Source organism: Rhipicephalus sanguineus, chromosome 5 (assembly GCF_013339695.2).
Source record: "Rhipicephalus sanguineus isolate Rsan-2018 chromosome 5, BIME_Rsan_1.4, whole genome shotgun sequence".
Taxonomy (NCBI): Eukaryota; Metazoa; Arthropoda; class Arachnida; order Ixodida; family Ixodidae; genus Rhipicephalus; species Rhipicephalus sanguineus.
Genome location: NC_051180.1, coordinates 93,577,725 through 93,601,999, shown reverse-complemented (window position 1 = coordinate 93,601,999; position 24,275 = coordinate 93,577,725). Strand labels below are relative to the sequence as shown.

The 24,275-nt window shown below is 45.3% G+C and overlaps 1 protein-coding gene across 1 annotated transcript in view; it reads left to right on the top strand.

Moving 5' to 3' along the window:
• Nucleotides 1–11,648: 11,648 nt before the first annotated feature.
• The window catches only part of LOC119394842 (nicastrin), a 33,736-nt gene continuing 21,109 nt past the window's right edge, over nt 11,649–24,275 (top strand). Inside the window, exons 1-9 of the mRNA XM_049415998.1 lie at nt 11,649–11,767; nt 12,066–12,179; nt 12,405–12,528; nt 12,644–12,765; nt 13,582–13,730; nt 14,406–14,553; nt 16,955–17,061; nt 17,951–18,112; nt 19,242–19,531. Coding sequence (XP_049271955.1) covers nt 11,716–11,767; nt 12,066–12,179; nt 12,405–12,528; nt 12,644–12,765; nt 13,582–13,730; nt 14,406–14,553; nt 16,955–17,061; nt 17,951–18,112; nt 19,242–19,531 — 1,268 coding nt within the window. The 5' untranslated portion in view covers nt 11,649–11,715. The remainder of the gene's footprint in view (nt 11,768–12,065; nt 12,180–12,404; nt 12,529–12,643; nt 12,766–13,581; nt 13,731–14,405; nt 14,554–16,954; nt 17,062–17,950; nt 18,113–19,241; nt 19,532–24,275) is intronic.

Here is a 24,275-nt window from a genome sequence, read left to right as displayed (position 1 = left end):
CCGCTGACCTTTCCCTTTGCGCGCATGACATATTTGGACATTGCTTGGTTTATCGTGAAGGAAATTTCAACAGCGCGGGAATAAACACGAATGACACGATGAACTACCAACTCGCCCAAACACCCACGTTAATTGCTTGATATGTTGTACTATAGAGCACTGCACGAGCCGTCATTCTCGGCCCGAGCCCGGCCCGGGCCCGGCACTCGTTGAAGTTCACCCGCCCGAGCCCGGCCCGGTGTCTCAAAACGAGACCCGGGCCTGGCCCAAACCCGAGAAAAAATACCACCTACCCGGCCCGGCTCGGCCGCGTGGCCCCGGCCCGACCGCAGATCGGGGCCGACAGGGGCCCGAGCCAATAACCTAGGTCATGTTGCCCGAACACTGAATCTACAGCAACGCGTGTTAAGTAGCAAATATTTCCGTTTTGTTAACGCATGCTACGCTAACAAGTATGCTTTAATCTACTGTAATTCCTTGCACAAAAGGGCCTCTTTGTGGTAACAGTTGACCGGACATGCTGGGTACGATGAATGGTTATTCGGCAGCGGTACACTGTACCTATTTTTTCTGCAAATGCAATGGGAATCATCAAGAGCGTTTGGTAGCAGATATTGGAGCAAGAAATGTGATTTGCAGCATGAGTTCAATTTCAACAGGGGGCGCAACAAGAACAAAGGAGACAGAGGACAGAACGCTCTCTTCACTTTGTTTTTATTGCGCTCTATTGAAATTTAAAGCATGTTCTGCCAACAAATTCGATCGTGCAACCTTCTGGATATATCGCATCTCCCTTCAGCAGCACCTTGCAACAGCAAGAGAAATACAGGAAAAAAGCCAAATTTATTACCTTTGTTTTAAATGCGCTAACCCAGAAAAAAGTTGTAACGAACCCCGTGCACCGCGTGTACTTTTCGAAATACGTATAAACAGCTGAAAGGAAAAAAAAACTATTTGTCATAGCATTCTTTGCATATATCACGCCCCTGCTTGTATATACAGTCTATAATTATTTTGTGGGATAGTTTGCAGTTCATTTCTTCACATGTTATTCTGCGAAAAGTCAAATTATCAAGAGATTCCGGCTGTAAGCACGCCATGCGCGGTTGCATCAGATATCCTGCCGCGCTAAAGTTTCTTGAACTGCTTGCGTTAGCCGCAGGGGCGCACAATATCTTCCTTGCGAATCGTGAAAGCGTCGGCGGTCGTTGTTAGACTTCCACCACTGGAGCGAATTTTGGACGTCTTATTCATTTCTCTTGTTCCCGAACGTCGTGCCACTCTTCAGTATAATCTATGAAACTCCTCTTTGAGGGCTTCTCCTTGCAGGTTTCAACAGTGTACGTTATGCACGGTTTCTACTGTGCTTTTTTTTTCATATTTTAATGGTGTATGCCTTGCTAACCATGCAATACTGGTTCAAGGTGGCCATTGGGCTACGCGGGTAGGACTGGTAGGAGGTGCACGAAGAGATTTCGGCGGTCCATTTTCGGGATTCGTTCAAGTGTGGTAATGGAGGCGCGAATAAGGTTCCCGATGATTACTCATTGGGTTCATATCGTTTCATCGCAGCGACTCCCCCCTCCCCTACTAAGTCAATGTATGGGGCAGATATTTGACCCCCCCCCCCGCCTTTAGGTGACTAGAAAGAAATTTCGCGAGGGGCACGTGCCCGGTGTCCCACCCCCTCGCTACGCCACAGATATCCACAGATTAGACTTTCGACGATCGAGGACTGTGCTCGGCGTTATCTTTGGACTGTCAGTGTTAACTTTCACTGCTGGGCACAAATTCGCCCAATAAAAAAAATGGGGCAGCTACACACTATTGGTGTGAAGACTGAGGAATCAGCGGAGCTGGTGACGTTCCTTCCTCGTTTCCCTCCTCCTCACTCTCACTTCCCTTTCCCACCTCCTTGGCTATGGTATGCTTTCTTTCTCTCTCTTTCTCTCTCTGTCTTGCGCTCCGTTTTTTCTATCAATTTTGTGTGTTTCTTTCGATCTCTTTCTCTCTGTGTAGTTCTTTCTCTGTCCACGTTCTCTCGCCCATCAGAGTTATTGCATTCCACGCCGGACAAATCGGCGCATGTGTTGTGGGAACGAAGCAGAAGATGGAGAAGAGGACGAAGAGAGCGCGTGCCGGTTCATGATGATGATAATTTCTGTTCGCACTACCCGGCGCAAAGAAAAGCTTAAATAGCTCCGCTATTAAAAGTTAAATGTTTATGTCACAGCCCCGTGTCAGACATCACCGAAAAACGGTGAACCAGCCTACATCGTGGAGACACCAATGCCAATCGACATTCTGGCAGCAGGGCTCTTGCCAATATACAGATCTGTTCCCGGTAAGAACAGAAAGACTATCATGACCACAACAGCAGTCACAGTGAATGCCCCAGTACGACATGCCGCGATCATGCCGCAGCCACCAAAGCTGCCATCGGACTTCCATGCATCCTCCATTGAGGATCCAGAAATCTGGCTCGTGTCCATGTCTGTTGCCGCGCTACAACGATGCTTAAGAAATGACCCCCTACTGTCAAGCCCACGTATCCATCCTTAGTTACTTGTTTTGTTGGGCACAAGTTTGCCTAATAAAAAGCTAAGCCTTTCATTTCTTGGTTGCTCAAGTCTTCAACGCCACATCCACGCGACACCATTTTGGAAGGTACAGCGCCCATACTCCAGCCTTCTTCGGACTATTTCTCATAAGAACCATAGGTCACGATTATCACCTCTCTTGCTGCACATTCGAGGCGTAGGCGCGAGCGACCATGAGAAGAAGACGAAGAAGAAGAAGAAGAAGAAGAAGAACTTAGTCATGGCTGACAGTCTACAACGGGTGGTCTCGCCACAACCGGGATGCACAGATTCCAGAGCTCCTCCCAGGCTTACCAGCACTCCCTCCTTCAGGCACAACCATCGCCGCACCACTCTTATTGTCGGCAGTGTAGTGGCATTCCTAGTGTTCGTGATGGTGATCGTGTTCGTCGGCGTCTACTTCGCCGAGGGACAAAGGGGCAGCGGGGAGACTTCATCAAGACAGTTCTGCTGCCCAGACGAGGTGGAGAGGTTAGCCAGATACGTCAACTCGACCGCTTTCCCGTGCAGGAATTTTTTCGCTTACGTCTGCCCGAAGGTAACTGAAGGCGCACTTTCGAGGGACACCGTCGAGCGCTCTCAGACTGAGCACGCGGTGATTACCGGTGCGATGCCGACGGATGCGCCAATGGGCCCGGTGGGACGTTTCCTCGCCGCCTACTACAGAACGTGCGTACGGGCTATCGTACACTACGACGATTTCGTCTCGTCCCTGGCTAATGCTTTTCTGCGAGACGCGGGAGACCTCCTGAGGAATGCCAACTCTCGAGAAGCCATGATATTCTGCGCTACCATGTCAGCGAGGTACTCTTTATCAGCAGTCATCGACATTCACATCGACAGTGACAAAGTGAGCCTAGAGTTCGCTGCTGTTTGCGGTGTTGATGGCCGTTCTCGCGTCGCTCTGGCTGCTGCAGTTGAAGCCATACTAGGAACTATGTACGCAACTGTGACAGTAAACGATGCGGTTAAACTGGTGACAACGCTGTGCGGCTTCTTTCGAAATGAGCGTAGATGGGAGTCAAAGTACCTATTCGCAGCCAATAGCAGCGATTCATTTAGTCAACACGTTTGGAACATCAAAGATCTCGAAGCTGCAATGAACTGCCTTGGTCTCTCGTTAAAAAACGTGCAGGCTATATCCGTTCAAGGTATCAGGGAAATTCGCCGACTCTACGATATGTTCAACGGCAATGAGAGTTCGGGCTTACACGGAGCCTACCTTTTATGGCACGCGCTCGTAAGTGGAGTCCGTCAGTTCAACGTCCCTGAAGGCGAATTTTCGCCTGCCCTATTTCAAACCTGTGCACAAAGCATGTTCTCAAAGTGGGGGATCTGGGAATTGTACGAAGCGGAATTTCTGACCAGCGAGGAGAAGGATTCGCAAGCGAGAAACATATTTGCTACCATAAAGGACGTCGCTCGCGAACACTTCAAGGAGAGCGCCGTTTTCGACGCTGAAGACCTGGGCGGGCTGGAAGAGTTCTTCGAGAAAGTAGACTTAGTGACACCCACGGCGATAAGCAAAGCTCCCGTCCCGGTCCCACAAGCGACGCTCGACTTCGGCGAGAACCTTTTGAAAGCTCACGCTTTTGAAGTTAAGGTTGCCGCCAACCGGCTGTCAGCCCTGAAGGCTACGAAGGTGGTCCGTCATCGGGATGTATTAATCGCGGAAGGCCGCTACATTCTACTATCACCCGCCTCGTACACTTACATCCGTACCGGTCCACCGAGTAAATCGCACCTTCCGAACATGGCTCTTCTCGGGGAGCTCCTGGCTGAAAGCCTCTGGGGCATCGCGCTACACTTGATCGAGTGGAAATCCAAGACCGCGGACAACATCGGAAGGCTACGAAAGTGCTTCTCTGAAAACTACTTCAAGGACTTTCCCCTGGACGAGCTTGACGCCCGCGAAGTCATGATTGCCGCGCTCGGACTGTCCACTGTTCTGAAGGCGCTGAACTCGACTGAATGGCACGTAACGAAGCCTGCCTGGAGCCTCTGGAGGCTGTCTCAAGCACAGTTTTTTTACATCGTCAGCAGCCACCACCGATGTAGAGGGGAGCAGTCTCAAGAAGCGGTGCTCGAGGTCAACGTGCCGCTGATGTATGTTGAAGATTTTGCTGAATCATTCGGCTGTCTCAGCGATGATACAATGAGACGCCCATTTCAATGTCCTGTCAATGACGTGGTTCTGAATTGAACACAGCGGTGCTGTTTGGTCCCGTTTTGGTGTCTCGGAGATATATGTGTGTCCTGCACTAAACTTGCTTTGCCGTTTGTTGTGGTTGTGTTCATTCTGTGTTTTGTTTTCTTTATATAACGATTCGCCCCTGACAAGTAAAGAATTTTATTGGGAATGAAATGCTACGGGACATATACACGTTGGGGCTTAAAGTAATGTGGAGCTAACAAAGTAGTTCTAATGCAGATTTTCTGTTGGTATCGGTTTAAAATATTAAGTTTGCACTAAGCCGCGCAAGGCTTGAACCAGCGAAACTGGACGATTCTGAAGACTAATCTGGCTGATTCTAGGTTGTTTCTAGGCCTTAGGTGATGCAGGTTGTTTCTAGGTTGCTTCTAGGTCGTTGCCATCCCTTGATCAAGCTGGATGATACTATTTTTTTTTTACGTTGATTCTGAGCGCAGAGAGGTTCGAGTTAAATCACAGACAGGCACAAACACGACACGGATGCCCAAACTGCAGAGACGGAACCTCGCGCTGAAACCAAACGTTCGCACCTCTGATAGATCTACAGGCACGTCGTTGTTGGCGTACGCCTTCCATTGCTTCGGGATCTTCTCGCAGCCGCCCCTGCCTTTCCCTTTCTGAAGTGTTCTCTCGTTGAACGTACTCGGGGTCTTCGGCTTGCCGCCGTCGCTTCGCAGCCGTTTGTTGGGCTAACTGTTGCCTTCTTCATTTTTAGTGAACCAGTGGTGAGTAGTCAGATTTAGCCCTTTGCTGTGCCACATACCCGTTTATGATGATAGTTTTTTGGTTCGCCGGACAAGGAACGATTTGCTGAACAGCTTCGCTGCTAAAACTGTTTCGTCGTTTTGTCTCTTACGTGCCTTCATTTAAATAACATTAAGTATGATAGAATACTGGGTGAGTTGTTAAAAGATTCATCGTGGCTAACAGCGCGAGTAACACGGACGTAGACGAGAAGTGGACACGGCACAGCGCTGTTGTTGTTGTTGTTTCCCTCCGATCATGGCTCATACCCAATGCAGGGGATTGGCCGAGTAGGGGGTGAATTTTTCCAATATTTTCTTTAGTGTGTCATTCGTAGAAACTATAATTAATATGTTGAATTGATGTACCAATTATTTGTATTGAAATATCTAAATGAGGCAGAATTTAGCTAGATATTCTTTTAGACTGTGTGATGAATTCCTCAATGGCGAAGAAAGCATCCCTGTGGCTGTAATCCAGAGTGGTGCGCTGACTTTCAACTGAATTTTTATTGAATAGAACAATTATATATATGAAACACGTGCGAACAGAACACTCCGTGACCAACCCGGCCTTGGCCATTTATAGCCGTTTGACTCACAATACTCTGCGCAACTAAGCATTGTCATAGTAGACGTACATACTGTAAAAGTAAAGGAAAAAATGCGGGTAGTTCGAACTAAATCGCGCAAAGCTTGGCCAGCAAAGCACGGGCCCGTCGCCACTCATACTCTCCGTCGACCGACACGATTAGCTTCGAGATGCGCCGCTTCCTCCTCGGGAGGACGCACTTTCTTAGGACGCCCCGTGACTCTCTGGACACGATCGGGCGCAGCCAGGCTATATGTACTATAGAGGTTAATCGCGCGATATGTGTCCGTCGGTGGGCGTGGCCTAGCTACTGCGCATGCGAGGCTTGGCCAGGTGGTGCGGTATCTGGTCGCTAGACGACGTGATGCTTGCTTCCTCTTTCTTTCCATCTTTTTCCCCTCTCTCTATTTCTTTCTCTGTTTGGTTGATCTTCTCTCTATCTCTCTTTTTCTTTCTGCATTTCTCTCTCTTTCTCATTCTTTCCGTGCTACACTTTACTCTCTACCTTCCTCCTCTCCCTTTTCCTCACCATCACACCTCTCCTCCTCACGCTCACACCCCTTTCCCACTCCCTTGCTAATCTATGCTATACAAGGATATGCTATGCTCTTCTAGCGTGCCTAGATAGCCGAGTAGTTGGGACGTTCGCCTTCGAATCGAGGGTACGCGGGTTCGAATCGCGCCTCGTGAAGAATTCTTTACGTCAAGAATTTTTCTCTTCCTCTTTCTTTATATCTTTGTTTCTGTCTTTCTGTTCCTTTCCCTCTTTCTTTCTTTCTCTCTCTCTCTCTGTACTCGTTCTCTCACCCATCAGGGTTATTACAGGCCACGCCGTAGCGGTGAGTAGTGGGATTTGCCCAAATTCTGTGCCACATGCCCGTTCATGATGATGATTGTTTTCGGGCACGGCCACACATTTTAAGCCGAGCCAGAAAAACAGCGCCGTTAAAAGTAAAAAGTAACCAGTAAACTAGGCACGGGGTGCACGGGGTAGCATAGGCACGGGATAGCATTTTTGTGACTGCTCCTTTTTTTTCTTTGAAAGATAAATAAACATTGAATTGAATTGAATAACATCCTTATCCGCTATCCACTACCCTTTCTCATTTATAAAAAACGCCTCCATAATCTCTCTTGATAGCCTTTCAGGGTGCCTGAAAAGAACGTCTGTTTTATCAAAAAGCGGGTGACACTCACAGTCGCGACAATGCATAGACAAATGCGAATGCGCAAAGCCTTTCAATGAACTGTGGTGTTCCCTAAACCAAACATTCAAGCAACGCCCTTCTCAGCCCTATATACTGACGGCCGCATGAAAAGTAGATTGAATATACCACGTTCCAGACGCAAGGAACAGACTTCAGAGCATGTTTCATACTGCATTGCTGATCGGTTCTACTCTCTTTGCTGTCTATTCGCCTATTTATTGCCTGACAAATTCCCTTTAGCTAGGTTTTACTCGAAAACCCAACTTTTATTCTAAACTGGGATACGACTTTCTTTAATATGAGCGAAAAAGAATGGACATATGGGATAAAGACAAAGCGGCTAAAATCTTCTTCTTTATCACTCATTCGTGAGGGCTGCCCCTCGACTTCCCGAAGCAACTCATCGCAGGTCCTAGAAGTAACCAAATTGGGTTAACCTGCTTCACGCAGCCTTTCCACCTGATTCTGAACGCTTTCAGGCATAACATGGGGACAGCACTTGTTGAGGGCGGCCCTTACAGCGGAAGTAGCGATACTTCAATTGTTTAATCAATTCGGAGTGTACTGACCTGAAATCAAGAAGAGACTTTTTTGACCTCGGTTGATAAGACCAAGAAACATGATCTGTCTTGAAGGAGAGCCTAAGGTCTAGAAACTGTAACTCTTCCTTCTCTGGAACTTCAAAAGTGAACCTAGGACGACTAAGACGTTGTCCCTGTTCCTTGGACACCTTCCCAACGTCGACAATGGATCTCTGGAAGTTATGCCTACTGACAAAAACCAAATAATCATCTACAAAGCGGAAAGTTTGCGAAGCTAAGTAGCCCAGGGGGGCGATCGGAGATCTGTTCGTTCCGCTTGTTCGTTCTCCTGGGGAAGAACAAGCGCGCTGATTGGCTGAAGCTGGAGATGCCACTCAAGGCCGGGGGGTGTCGCCATTTTTTTTTTTTTGCTTGATCTTTTCTTTTTTGGTGACGTCATACCGCGCCATAACGAGTAAGGTGATCGGAGATCTCTGTTCTGCGCCGTTCGTTCTGCACCCATTCTGGCGGCGCACGCGATTAGCCGAAGCCGGAAAAAACCACGTCTCTGGGGGGCGTAGCCATTTTTCTTTTTGCTTGATCTTTTATTTTTTGGTGACGTCAGACCGCGTCATAACGAGCATGTCGTCTGCTACAAACGAACGGATCGCAAGGCCGTTCGCACGCGTTCTCTCGAGCGAACAAACGGTTTCGCACGGCATGATGCGGCGGTTCCGGCTGCCTCAACAGCTGATTTTCAGAAAATGGCGTTGCGACGTGTGCTTCTCTTGCGGTTGGAGGTGCGAGATGCGTTTGAAGACATGAGCGAGTGCGGCGTCGCTTTCAGTTCTCGAAACGAACGGGCCTGCCACTGGGCTGTGGTCTTACGCGCAGGGACTTCTTAGTTCAAAAGCGCTACCAGCTCTTGCCACGTGTCGTCCCGGTCCTCACTCGTGAATGACGGCCCCAGCGGGCACGACAGCGTAGCTATCTGTGGGTGCTCTTTTATAAAAGACAGCAGAAGCTCCTTTTGACGATTCGACACCCGGGAGCCAAGCCAGACATTCCGGTGGGACAACATCTTGAAAAACTGCGCCAACCGCTACTTTTCTCTTTTTTTTTTTTTCGCGTGCGCGACTTAACATAGCAAGCACGTTAGAAAAACTAACACCAATAAATATCAGCACTCAAAGCTATTGCTGCTTCAGAAACTGCTTGAACTTGAAAAGAAAAACAATATCTTTTCGTATAACAAGTGTATTTATTAGAAGGCGAGAAACACTTCGTTTTGAAATATACGGTTCTCTTGCCGAGGACAAACGATGCGCGTCTACTTCCGGAAAGCTCGCCGCTCACCGCTTGACGATTGGCTGTCCTCTTCCTCTCGGCGGAAGAGAGCTGCGGACCGCCCACTTTTGTGACGTAACACCGCCAGAACGAACGCGGAACGAACAGAGATCTCCGATCCCCCTCCAGGTCCAGGTTACTTTTAATTTTATGGCCAACGAAACTTAGAAAGATGTTGCTCAATACGGGCGCTACGCAGGAACCTATGCAAACTCCTGCCCTTTGGACAACTTTTTTTCCTTCCCATTCAACGAACGTGGACTTCAAAAATCCAGACTCTCTAGAAAGCTAGCAACCGGAATTTTGCAGTTGTCGACGAAGGCTAACTCATTACTTCGCCCCTGGATGCAGTCCTTGACGAATTTTAAAAGCTGTGCATGCGGCAAGCAATAATATACTTTTATGTCTATACTAAACCCTATAAGCAGCCCAAGGAGTTATCTTGCTCTAAAAATTTTGCACTTAGAGCTGGAAAAGTGGACACGGCACAGTGCTGTGCCATGTCCACTTCTCGTCTTCGTCCGTGTTACTCGCGCTGTTAGACACCATGCCTTCAATCAGCAGCCCCCCCCCCCCCCCCCAAAAAAAAAAGGAAAGAAAAGAGAGGGATTTGAGTCTGCCTATTTCTTCATATAAAGAAACCCGGATAAACAAACAGAGCTGTATGCGTGTCTTGCGCTCTAATTAATGCTATTGCTTTCTGCTGTTTGACTTGGTGCAAGGGCGTCACGGGAAAGAGAAGATGCATCGATTATGCGTGAACACCGTGGATAGTCCTGGAGACACTGACAGAACAGGCGCTTGACATTTTCACATATTGTTGCCACTTACGTCAGGTTTCAAGCCTGTTATACCTCACCATGTAACTACTTGGCGGTACCTCAAATGACTCTCTCTGCATCCCTCGTATGCACTTGCATGCTCTGAAATTCTCTTCCCCTTGCCCCTTCCGGACCCCCTGAGCAGGGTAGCCTACCGGGCTCCAGTGGCGTAAACCCAGAAAAATCACGAGGGGAGACACACTTCTTGCAACGGCGGCCATTTTGTTTCTAAATATATTTTATTTTTAATTATATAAAAAATGTAAATTATGCTTTCAAACAAAAATTAAAAAAAAAAGATCATGGCGTCGGCGCCGGATAAGGGAAAACAGCACATAGCAGCCAGTAGATAAGCGTACGTTGCATGGTGAAGTTCTTTTCTAATCTTAAGATAGGCTCTGGCATATTTCCAGCTATATGTCATTTGGGTTAACGTATGAATGAAAAATGGCAGCACTTTTTTTGCGATTACGCGTAAAGGTATAGCTTTTCTTGAACTTCCGCTCCTTTCACTCATAGCTTATACCTGTTAAAAAAATAGCCTCGCACGATTCACCCCCGGAAACTTCCTTCTAAAGCATTTTTATGTTCACTGGTGATTTTTTTGAAATAACACAATCATACACGAGCAATCGCATTTATAAGTCGTTGTGAATGTTTTCCAAAAAATTGCCTACATAAATAAGGTAAATGATGAGGAATTATTTATCATAAGGAACAGCATAATGAACATTTCAGGCACGTCAGGTATATGCCGTAGCATTTCAAAAAGCTCCCACGGACACTGGCTTTTGAAACGACAAGCAACTTTTAGATTTGTACTTGGTTTCTGCTCGTTGGCAGGGCTTCAGATTTCAGAGTTGGTTTTACGGAGAGTGCACTATCCTTACCTCTCAAGAAATTCAAGTATGACGTTTCGAAGACAAATCACAAGGGGGGCACTTGCAAGGTGTGTCAACCTCAGCATGAACACTAGGGTGTCGGACCCCCCTGACTATAGTGTACTAGAATAAATTGTACTAGTACACTATACCCCTGACCCCCCACGATTTACACCACTGCAGGGCTCAACCCATGGCTAACCTCCCTGCTTTCTTTTGTCCTTCTTCTCCTCCTCCTCTACGTACATGCACGTTTTCTACGTAAAAGCAGTAAAAGCATGCTCTGTGCGAAGGGCAGTTGTTACAAGCACAGTGGCTACAACATCAAACCAGACATGCACCTACTGTCATGACATCCCTCCCCTTTTCTCTACACGATTTCTTTAGCGATTCCATTTCGGTTACGGTCGTCGCCATGGATCTCAGTCGTAACATTGGAGACGCACAGCTTCATAAGTACAGGCAGTTAGTCCTTAGGCACTTTGAAGTACCTTTAACGCAATGTCGGCTACAACCTACTTGAAAAACGCGGCTGTCGACCACAGAAACCGAAACAGGAAATATGGATTTCAAGCATGATTTCAAGCAAGGTTTCAAAAAAGTCTCCAATCAAATATATGCTCATTCATTCTATTTACTCTCAAGCTTTTTTCACAAAATGTATAGATTTTATAAATTCGGCTTCTATTTTGTATTCCATAGTTATTCCTTCTAGGCTGCCTTTCAAGCCGAGTATTTGTGCTTGTCGTCGTTTCCATTCAGAAATGCCAGACGGCGCTGCTGCCAAATAATGGCGCTGTCATATCGGATAAGAATATTTCTAATACAAGTTTTATTTATATGTAAGTACACGTTTTATACTTCTGTTGTGTTTACCGACTTGTTAGTGCTTTAGAGAAGCACAAAGCCGTGCTCTCGTTCACCGTAGCATGAAACGAGTAGCGTCAAAAGCAAGCAGCCTTCGTTCACGGCATGACTTGGCGCTGCCGATCGTATTCTGTCAATACATTTTTTGTATATATATATTTGATGTGAAGGTTCAGCGATGAGCTGTCTTCTACAGCGCTCACTGTGGATTTTACGGAAGAGCCCCGTGTTACTGTCCTCAAAATTTTCGTCATCTTCGTGTCTCTCTTTCAGCCATCATTGATCAAGTTTTGCCGGACAGGACGAGCCTGAAGATATATCAGACCATCCAGGCCGATTTCTACTGTTTCCGAAGACTTAACGGAACGCACGAGTTCGGATGTTCGTGTAAGCAAACTTTTCATTGATCTGCGCGGAAAATTGGGCATTGATTCAAATTAAACGCGTTCGAAACTCTCTTTCGTCGGCTGTATGTCGTAGTTTTGCGGAAACGCCTTACGTTTCGTGCGCATCGCCCACGATAGCGAACGTTATCTAACCTCCACGCTCGTTGTATATTGACGGGAGCTGTGTCTTTATCTTGTCCTATACCCGCTGTTTTATTCGCCACAGCTGATAGGAGTGGGAACGTTGGTGTAATTCACGTGGTGTCGACCGAAGAAGATGTCCAATTCATTCTTGATGATGACAGCGGCATCAAGTATGTCGCTGCTCTTCGCTCGGATTTCTTCAACATGTAAGTTGCGCTGCGGCGATGTTTATTTGCTGTGTGTTCTCAGTGTACTGTTCGATTCATTCTCCGCAGGATAATATACTGACCCATGTTACCTACTTTCGTTTTCCCCTTTCAGGGGTAACATGACAAAGCTCCAAGACTCCGGCCGAGTTACCGGTGTGATTGTGCTAAGGAGCAGGCATAACCTCCCGGATGAAGGCTTTTCGCCGGACAGCACGTGTCCAAATGATGGCTTTGGTGAGCTCAACGGCAAGCTTTATAGTAGTCTGCATGCTGCTGATATTGTTCTTGTGCCAGCATTTGGAAGAATAGAAAGAAAGGAAGACCTTTTCATTCTGTAACATTAAAGAAACGGTGGCCAGAGCAGAAGGCACCAAGGTTTGACAGAGGCTCCTGCTTTTTTCATAGATTAGGCAGCAGCGAACAGATTATGTTCAGGATAAAAGGATATTAAACATTATCATCTTAGCATTATATATTATACAACTGACATGCAGCAATAACACATAAATGCAATAGTTGAACACAATGTGTGAGATTCAGGTTACTATCTTATACTGTATGAAATCTCATCGATTCCCATTACATAAAGAATATGGACATATTAACCAGGGATGAACAAAAATTAACAGAATCAAATGCCAGATGAAAATTAAAAACATAAACAGATTTCAGGTCGTCATCGTGAGTGAAAAGGTTATGCAAAATGGCTTTGATGACAGGTAACAAATATCAGTAACACTTCAGTAATGGCACACTCTGAGTACATTAGTGTAAGTGAAAGACAGTCAGCTATATTCAATTTTGTTTTCAATCAACAATGATTTCAGAGAACTCTTAGTAAGTGTATTGAATTCGGTCAATCCTGGACAATTTAGCTATGAACGATCTCAATGACATGGTGTTGTCGAACCTCTCTACCTTTTCTGTGCATAAAACTAGGTAAATGTAAGTTGAAGAGGTTACAGTCGAGGTTTTAATATTTTGAACGAAGTTTAATTAAAGGAGATGCTCTTGTGTACGGCAGCAGCCTGACGTCGGGTTGTATTTCAGGCCTGTACAGTGGAAACAACCAGTACTCTAGCTGCAAGAAGGTGTCCTGGAACGCCAAGAATCCGGGGACAGATATGTTCTTCACTCGCTGGAACTTTCCAATCTTCTTAGTGGATAACGAGACAAGTATTGATATCATCGTTAATAAGGTGAGTGTTTGCTGTACCATTGAAATATCACCTCCATGCCTAGCATTCAAGAAGCTTGATACCTTAAGTGTTGTAATGGCACCTTAGGTATTATATTTGTCAACATGAAGTACACCCCAGAAATTTTATTGGAATATTTTCGTCACTACAGACTTTGGCTTTATCAAACTTCGCAATAATGTGACATCATTGGAGAAGCTACAGTGCAGCAGGAAATCTTTACTTCGTGTCAAAATCGGTAAAAAAGACAAAATTATTTGCTGCCTAGTCGCAATGTTGACACAGCGGCCTTGCACCAAATGGTTGGTTTGTTGTGTTTAACGTTCCAAAGAGGCTAGTACTATAAGAGGCACTGTTGCAGAGCTTCAGTTATTGGCTGAATTTATGATCTGCTTATAGAATCCTGAGGTTGTTCAGTAACTTCTGGGTGTTCTTTATATTTCCAACCAAACTCCTTCTTCTACCATCCACTGTCTTTCATCATTTGTAACGTGATCCACCACAGTTTGGTGTGGTTGCTTGTCAGGTCAGGTACATAGGCGAACAAAACTTCGGGCTTTCTAGAGGAAGGTTTGTATTCCCGATAACAGCGACATCGATACGCTGGTCATAGGCTGCGCGGGCATTGTGGCACAGCATTTCAAGTTGCCCTTTATTTTTCTACGCTTCTTGCAGTGTTTCAACGGGCACAACCTGCCCGACAAAGGCTCACACGAGCGCAAGTGGCCCCTTTGTGCAGCCCAGTTGAGAAGTCGGATGAGTGCAGCCAAAGACAGTGTGACCTGCATCAGGCGGAGTGAGAACTTGGTCACCATGAACCCTCGTGAGTGGCTTTCTCCCTTTGCTTGCTTAAACCTGGCCTGTTATTTTCCTGTATGCCGTGGTTGTAGCACGAGTTTTTATGTTCACATCTGTGCTGCTGCATGGAGTCGTGCAGTAGTAGCTATTCCTAAATTTCAGTGACCCTTGCCTGCATCATAAAAACAGCTGCAACTTTCGGAGTGTCTTTTTGTCACATTATAACGATCGTCGCTTATCTTGCCTGCCTTTCTTTGCTGTAATGCTGCGTGCCCAGTAATTCAAGGTCACGAATGGTATCCATGCCATCGACATTACATAGTATTCTTGATGGGAAAATACCGAGCGCATAGATTAAAAAAAAGTAAACTCATGCAAGGCAGATTATCATCGTTCTTGTGCAACAGAAAGACCCCCAAATTAGTGCAGCTGTTTATATACAGGCCGATGTTTCTTTCTCACACATAGTAGCTTCATCAAGAGCTGCATTACATTTTTTCACCTCATAAAATTAGTAACTGCACATAGGAACCAATAACTAAGTGATTAAGTAGCTGTTCACCTGGCAGACTGCTCTGCAAGAAAGCTAGCTTTACGATGAAAAAAAAGACCTATAGGTGAACTTTTTTTTTATTAAATTACGATGAAGCTGCTAGATGAATTGAAAATGCAAAATCATCTTTCCGTGACTGTCGCAATACTTTTTCAATAAGTACAATACGTTTGTATTTGCAATCATAAACTTCCATACAGGCATTATTAAGTTGATATGCTCGACAGCAGCAAGTAGGAAAAACTGGCATAGCCACGGGTTGGCACATCTCAGCTCATCCTTTAAGGCTTTGCAGTTAGCTGGTAACGTTCACCTGCTTGGCTCTCTTTATTATTGTTGTTATTGTCATAACGGGGCAGATCACTATGTGATTGCTTCCTTCCAGATTGCAATGGTTGATTGAAGTAAAGCAAAAAGTAATTTCATTTGCATTTGAATGCCAAATGTGATGGTGCCATCTAGTATATATAGAGTTGGACCACCTTCACAGCAGCAGCAGTTTCTCTTGTTAAGGCTGGGAGCAGCTGATTGAGGTAGTGATGGCAAAAAGTCTTCAATACTTTGTCCTCAACGAGAGATGAGGCCAAACAAAGGGTTGTTTTTAGAGCTGTGCGAATAGCAAAATTTTGGGTGCGAAGCGAATTCGAATAATAAAGATTGAGTATGAATCGAATCGAATAATTTCGAATAATTTTCGAATATTTCTCAAACATTTTTCGAATAATTCGAAGTGAAATTACAGAAAAAGTTGCAGAGAATCCCTAAGTATGTTCATGTGAGATAGCAACATGAAAGTGTTTCTTTTCGCTAGGTTGATGAAGCGCTGGTGGGGTCATATTTTATAGTTGTCTTTCTTATCAAGAGTGAGGCAATGCAGAGGCCGAATTGTATTTATGAACATGATTTGGTGCAACCAAAGTGTTGCCGACAACACTTTACACGTGATAGGCAGAGATGCCATTTCCTCAGCCTCTCCTCCTCTTTCAACTGCTGTGGAAGGCCAACTGATGTGGCGGACAAGGGTGTGCTCCCTTCAAGTCCGGAGTTCCAGATCTGCCTCGTAGACGTCGATATATAAGAACATCTGAAATTTTGGATGCTAAAAAGTTTCGGTGTCCGATTTTTCGGACTTCCTGCCCGAATTTCAGGTCCAAAACAGCATTAATTGAGTCCCCAACTCTGCCACATCTTTCATCTCCATATTGGAACCAGCGTTTTCTTGAGTTTATACATTTGCGACTGTAGCGGAGCTTGAAAGGCAGCTTTGCCGCAATACGGGGGTGTGATGAGGTGAAGCATATTGAAAATCTAGGGACCACTTTCATCCGGACTTTCTTTCTTGGCTAAGTTCGACCGCAAGGGAGCTTGAAAGGCAGCTTTGCCGCATTACGAGAGTGTAATGAGGTGAAGCATATTGAAAATCTGAAGGGGTCACTTTCAACCGGACGTTGACTATTTGTCTTTGGGAAGTTCGAATAGTTCGAATAGTGAAATTTTAGTGCGAATCGAATCGAATAGGAAACACTATTCGAAAAATATTCGAAATTTCGAATATTCGCACACCCCTAGTTGTTTTACTATTTGTATTTTGCTGTTGCATCAAAAAGCAGGTAACGCGGCCGAGTTCAGATTGAAGTGGCTGGCCTTGGCGTCACCATGTACACGTGTGATGCGAAGGCAGCAACGCTAAGCCCAGGAGTTCACACACTTGTAACCCACTGAGTTTTTCATAGTGTATGCATATCTGGGTGCCAGTATGCCGAATCAGACTGCATATGTAGGGGTAAAAACAACTCTTCATGGCTGGCATATGATGGTTTCATCCAAGACAGTGGCTAAAGCTTCCTCGTCTTATCTCTACTTCTCTTTACAGTGCGCTACTGTGATCCTCTCACAGATAGAAACGTTATCTCTACACTCTACGCCACAACCACTGAAAAGGCTGTGAGCAACCGTTCTGTGGTGGTCGTCGGGGCAAGGGTAAGGAAGATATGCACACTCTCTTCCAAACAGTTTGTGGACATCAGAAATATTACTCGTCTTGCACTAAAAGGCAGGGCCAGTGGCCGGCAAATGTTGTCCAATCTAATGCTAAGGTGACCGGGTATTGAAACATTGGATGTTTAACCAGTGTAGCCTTATCTTAGGCGTACTTCCATGTTTTGCTTTCCGCGTTTTGAAAAAAAAACTTGATTGCGGGGTTATACATGCCAAAGCCACACTTTGATTGCAGTAGACTTGTTAAATGGAACCATTCCACAGGAGTTCTGTTTACTGAGAGATGAACAGGGGTGCGTAATTCAAGTACGAAACCAATCATATTAAAGGCAGTTGTTTCCTTTTAGCAGAAATTCCATTTAAGAGATTTCCGTTTACTGAGAGTCTACTATATCAGGTACACCGCAGTGGTGGACTCCGCGTTAATTTCAACCGGCTGGGGATCTTAAGCTCGCAGCTAAAACAGGTACACAGCCGTTTTTGCATTTCACCCCCATCAAAATGCGGCTGTCATGTCTGGGAATCGAATCTACTTCGCTGTGCTTAGCATGTTGCAGCCACTGCACATAGGCTGTGCGCAAGCGAAAAAAAAAAGCTAACTTACTGCCCACACTAATTAAATGTTGCCAATAAAATGGGTTATCAGCATGTTAACAATGCGCTATGTTGTGCCAGTTGGTGCATAGCTACTTGAAAGACATTGTGCAAGGTTACAAACGAGAAGAAAAAAGAGAAAGCAGAAGAGCGCTTTCTGTCCTTTCTTTTATCGTCTCATATGTAAACTTGCGCCATGTCTTTCAAGTAGTTATTGACAGGGTTTGTACGTAGCCTACAGCAGACTTATTTTTTCTCATTCTTTCTTTTTTTGCAGCTCGACACCTTCTCGATGTTCGATGGCCTCGCACCCGGCGCTGACTCGTCAGTCTCCGGCTTTGTCACATTGCTCATAGCGGCCCAGATGCTTAACCAACTCAAGGTGGCACAGAAACCAGAGTTTGAGAAGAATAACGTCCTCTTTGTCTTGTTTAACGGAGTAAGTGCTCTCACAGCGACTGCGGCCAATTTGTAATGAATCGATCAAGGGGACTGTATTTGTTAAACAAAACCTTACAGAGCCACAGAAAGCATATGAGGTAGTACTTCTAGTTTTTGATTGATATGTAGTAATTATGTGGTAAAGTAAGATGGAAGTGAATGAAAAAGAAACAGACGCTGTCAGTGGTTACCATACCGGCAACCTTTGCATTAAGCATGCGATGCTCTACCATTTGTGTTACTGTGATGGCTGTTCCCCCATCCCCTTCCATGACTAATTACATGTTTGTAACCCAAGCAGTGCCAGCATCACTCGTGGCTACTGTAGCGAATGTAGAACATTATTTTTACAGGGTTGTCCGCCAACAAAAACATATGTGCCATGCAAATTGAGCAGCCCCACCATACGCCACCGGTCCAATAAAAATGAAGAAGGGAACACATGGGCGGCAAACGTCAACTAAGATCATGCATGAAACTCCGAGCAGATACTGGCAAGCCATAAAAGACTACGTAAAATACCGACCTAGTGCCCCCTCTGACGTGGGGACAGTGCAGGGAATGTTGTGGAGGGGGGTCTTGTTTGGAATTCAAGATGGCGACCAGAAAATGTCCCCCCCGCCTCCCCTGAAGAAAAAGTTCACTGCATTGCAGCTAAAGAGCTTTATTAAAAGGAATTCATATTCATTCTAATCACTTTCAGAGCATTCAAATGAGTCTTCATAGTCAAATCTAAAAACTAGGCCTAGGCACTCTCTCGCAAGCCTTCGCGAAATTCTGGTGCCACGGTGCCGATGTCAGAGGTAGGCAAGGAGCATTTCGAAACTATTACAGGGTCTGGAACACACAGCAACTGAAAGAGCAGACAGACACGTGTATGCGTCTTTACCACGATCTGCTACTGAGCATAAAGTGATACCTTTTCATCAAAATTCTCTATGTTGCATGGAGGCGATCGTCCCTCGCTAGTTGCATGCAATGGGTTGCCTACTCAGGTCATGCTGTGGCTGCCAGGCCACTGGCTGTGCCGTTTGCAATCTTAAAAGCAAGTCTTTCTTTGTGTGTGTGTGTCTTTTTCCGCACAGTTCTGAACGCTTCACTCAGTGTTCCACGTTTTTCGATTCCAGGAAGCCTTCGACTACATTGGCTCTAGTCGAATCGTGTACGACATGGAAAAGGGCCAGTTCCCACTCGTCGGCCGGTCGGCATCGGCCAAGGCGCAGCCAGCGAATCTAGCCCTGCAGCACATCTCTCACTTTGTGGAGCTTAGCCAAGTGGCGCCACTCGAAAATTCCAGCACTGTTTACCTGCACACCGATCCTGTCTCAACAGCCTCTGCTGAAGTGAACCAGACGGTAGGTGTTACTCCTTTGACAGATGTTTACTGTTTTCACATATTTCTAAGCAGGGTTAGGATGTTGGTACAGTCAAATCTCGTTACAACGAACACCACATTAACGAACATTTCAAATTAACGAACTTTTAAGAAATCCCGTGCCGATTGCTTATAGTTTCAACGTAAAAATATTTCACTACTACGAACTTCAGAATAACGAACATTTCAGAATAACGATCGTTATTTAATTCCCGTGTAATCTTAACAACACCTCAGTACTACGAACTTATATCCCGAAATGCGAGGATTCTTAGATTTCAGTGTATCGGTCATGGCAGTCGGAGCTGTAAGGTAGCAGACGACGCAGCGCGAAGAGCGGACGCCCTCCCGCTAAAACCTGAGATGGCACGGGAGGAGAAAGACGCGGGCGGAGAACTTTTTTTTTTTTTCCCCTTTCGTTGCGGAGGCGACAACGCATCAGGTTTTTAAAGGCCCAACCGCATGCATACCACGCGACTTTCAAGCGAAGGCTACTGTGACAAACGGGCTCCGTTGCGCTGCTCGATTGGAAACTATTGCGCGCACGCAGGCAAATTACGAAAAAGAATTACAGAGTAGATGAATGACAACATGCCAAATTTATTATTGTCTTGTTTGAGATAAAGATACCATAAAAGCGTTTCGGGACTTCCTTTTTTCGCAATCTTATGTTTAACCGCGGCAGTAGTATCTGCTGTGATCCCATGGGGCGCCCGGAAGCGTACGCTGCCTACGCTACGTCGCACTTTGCAAACTGCGTTATGTTGGGGTTAGTCCACGAGGCGCATCTCGACAACGTTTCCTCTTGCTGTCATAGAACGTTTAAGAAAAGCCGCAGCGCCTCACATCGTTGCTTCGCAGGGAGAAGGGCTACCTCACACGACGACGATGTTGACATTGCAGCAAGCTACCACCGAAACGTCAAAACGAACCGTCGATCATAAATAACGACAAAATACGGCCGCTGCCTTGCTCTCCGCGTGAGATGGGGCTGTAAATAAGGTAGTCTATAACTTGCATTCCTTGAAGTGTGCGCCGATTGGAAGCATCACAAGCAAATTGCAACCGAAGCGAGGGTCAGAGATGCTGCCATGTTGTTGGATATCGTCATGCTCACTTCCGGGCGACAAGCGATGTTTTCTGGCTTTCCAGAAACCTGGGATGCTATTGCGGAACGATTCTATTTCAGATTCCAATGCCTTTCGTGCTTTTCACGCTTGGCCAGTGGTCAGAACGACGGTCCGTCCGCGTTATCAGCGCGATCAGCCAGCTGTGTGGGATCGGAAATAGCATCGTTTCGCGATTGCACCCCTGCGACAAGCAACGGCGATGGATGGCCCTCCGCGACAGCAAATCCTGTCGGCCGTCGCTCAAAACTCGCGTGCATGCAGTTGGGCCTTAAAGGATTGCAGCGATGACATGGACGACGATGTCACGATAGCACCCGAAGATCGCGACGAGTCCGTGTCGGCCACAGATGCGTTGGACTACTTGAGGAAACTCCGCATATTCATAGAAAAAAGCGGAACAGCGACCGAAGCGGCGGATAAAATGCGGACGGTCTAGAATCGTTCGTGACGCAGAGTTTGTGCTGCACCCGTCAAAAAACGATCACGGACTATTTCAAATAACGTGCCTTGTCTGACGTTCACGTGTGCATTGTTGTGAGAAACGAGTTCAAGGACGTACCGTTGCAAAGGTAGGACGTTTGCGTTACTGAAATTCTATTGTTATGGTAAATTTTTGGGCTTTCACTATAACGACCTTTCAGAATAACGAACATTTTTCCGCGGTCCCCTGAAGTTCGTTATACCGAGATTTTACTGTATTTAGCACGTTCTTATGTGATTTTTATAATGTGTTGGTGGCAGCATGGGGTACTGAAGAATAAGGATAAAGCCAAAAAAGCTATGCAACAAAGGTAGCTCAGTTATGTAGAAGTGGGAGGGCATAAAACAACATTTATATGAATGTAGATAGTTATTATACAGCAATAATTGGTTAATAACAATAATAGTTGTCAAGGTTTTGCGTCCCAAAATAACAATATGATTATGAGGGACGCCGTAGTGGAGGGCTTCGGAAATTTCTACCACCAGGGGTTCCTTAACATGCCCCTAAATCTAGTACATGGACCTGTAGTATTTTGCCTCCATCAAAATGCAGCTGCCACAACCTTCGGGTCAGCAGTAGAGCAATATAAGCACTAGAGCACCGCTGTGGGTAGTAATAATTGGTCAGTAGCTGCCTATTTGTAGGATTGATATGTGCGTGGAGCATACAGTAGACTCTCGATAATTCAAACTTGAGGGGACCTCAGGATTTCATTTGAGTTATCAGAAGTTTGAATTATCAGTTCTCATAAATATGACTCAGGGCAACACACCAACTAACACTGCGATGTTTATTGTTTCTCAGTGCCGCAGCAACATCATAGACTGCTCTGCATGATTGCCAGTAAAATTCTTATACATCAGCGATAATACTGGTTTTTGTTATTATACAAGGCATGCACGGGTGTGTAATTAAGAGACGAAACGTGTTGCGTCCCACGACAGTTGCTAGCCCCTTGTAATTTTTAGGACGCTTTCTCGCATGGCATACCGCAGAGGAAGTGACTTTAAGAAATGTTTGGCATGTGATAAATCAAGGCCAGACCGTACAGTTTCTTTTTTTTTTTTTTTTTCATCGGTCAGCAGGAGATTATTGGTTCGCAAGGTTCGGCTGGTTTGGCCGTTTTGTAGGCAGGCAATCAGCTTTATTTGCGCCTGTTAGTAAGAGAAAAACGTGAATGTTCAGCTAGAAGCAACAAAGACAGCAGATATTTCCAGACATGGACAAGCAAAAAGTTTGAATTAACCAAATTTGCGCAGTGAGGCAGTTTGAATTAAGCAGCTTTCAAATACATCGAAAACATAGTGGGCCAACCAAAAATTTAAGATTTGTTTGAATTACCGAAAGTTTGAATTATCGCGAGTCTACTGTACTTATGCTTGGATCCCAAAATAGCAGGCTCATGGAATAGTTCACCTTTAACATAAGCTTGATGCTGATGTCTGTTTATGGACTATTTCCTGCTTATGGGCACCATGCAGTCAGTGGCTCACAACGTCTACAGTGTTTTCAAAGCTTGTAAAGCAAGGAAAATGGGTTGCAAGAAATGCCATGGCCGTGTTGTAAATGCTGAAAGTGCTAACGTCGATGCCTTTGGCCTAGAGAAGATGGCCAAATGGTCATTAACAAGGTGCTGTGCAAAAAAAGGAACACGGAGGAGAAGAGAATGAGTACGGGTGCGGATCGTCATTCTTCTCTGTGTGTGTCTTTTTTTTTTTTTTGCGCAGCACTTTCGTTTAGGGGTGTGCAATTATTCGAAATTTCGCATATTTTACTAATAGTGTTTGCTATTTGGTTCGATTCACACTAGAATTTTACTATTCGAACTATTCGAACTTCCCAAAGACAAGTACAGTCAACGTCCGATTAAAAGTGACCCCTTCAAATTTTCAGTATGCTTCACCTCATTACACTCTCGTATTGCGGCCAAGCTGTCTTTCAAGCTCCGTTACGATCGAACATAGCCAAGACACAGTCAACGTCCCCATTAAAAGTGGTCCCTAGATTTTCAATATGCTTCACCTCATCACACCACGGTATTGCGGAAAAGCTGCCTTTCAAGTTCCGCTACGGTCGCAAATGTATTAACTCAAGGAAACGCTGGTTCCAACATGGAGATAAAAGATGTGGCAGAGGTGGGGGCTCAATTAATGCTGTTTGGGACCTGAAATTTGGGCGGGAAGTCCGAAAAATCGGACGCCGAAGCTTTTTAGCATCCAAAATTTCAGATGTTCTTATATATCGATGTCTACAAGGCAGATTTGGAACTCCAGACTTGAAGGGAGCACACCCTTGTCTGCCACATCAGTTGGCCTTCCACAGAAGTTGAAAGAGGAGGAGAAGCTGAGGAAATGGCATCTTTGCCTATCACGTGTAAAGTGTTGTCGGCGACAGTTTGGTTGCACCAAATCATGCACATAAATACAATTCGGCCTCTACATTGCGCTTCAGCCTAGCGAAAAGAAACACTTTCGTGTTGCTATCTCATAAGAATATGCTTAGGAATCCTCTCCAACTTTTTTTTTCTGCAATTTTGCTTCGAAGCATTAGAAAAATATTCGAGAAATATTCTAAAAATATTCTATTCGCTTCGCACCCAAAATTTTGCTATTCGCACAGCTCTACTTTTGTTAATGATGTTTGACCGACTCGCCCGACAACATGCATTATTGAAGGCGAAATGGTTCAATTACGATTGAGCTGAGCACCATTAAAATTCTTAAAAGAAGAGTGGATGAACAGGCAGTGACTATTAAAGCATTTTAATGAATGATGATGTGCAGGTGTATGAAAGGGGAGTTGTATATATATCACTAGATTATGAGGCATAAGTTAGCAGGCGTTATTCTTGGTTGTAGTGGCCACACTTCAATATGGTTCAGAGCACAAAAGTATACATATGAATATAAATAATACCAATAATCCAGACTTCTCTGGCTATTGTTTCTGTCCAAGTGGTTAGCTTTAGGTAGCAATGTGACAGCCAGTTCAAGATCCACGATGTTGTTATGATTGCCAGCCTCACTACTGCATGCATAATGCATACCTACAACTGTCTTGAACTTTTCATGAACTTCACCACAATTTTAAGAATGCTTCATGAAGTTTGATGGAAAAATAATAATTCTTGTTGCATGAAACTAAGCATAGTAGTATTGTGAAAGTGTTGCAG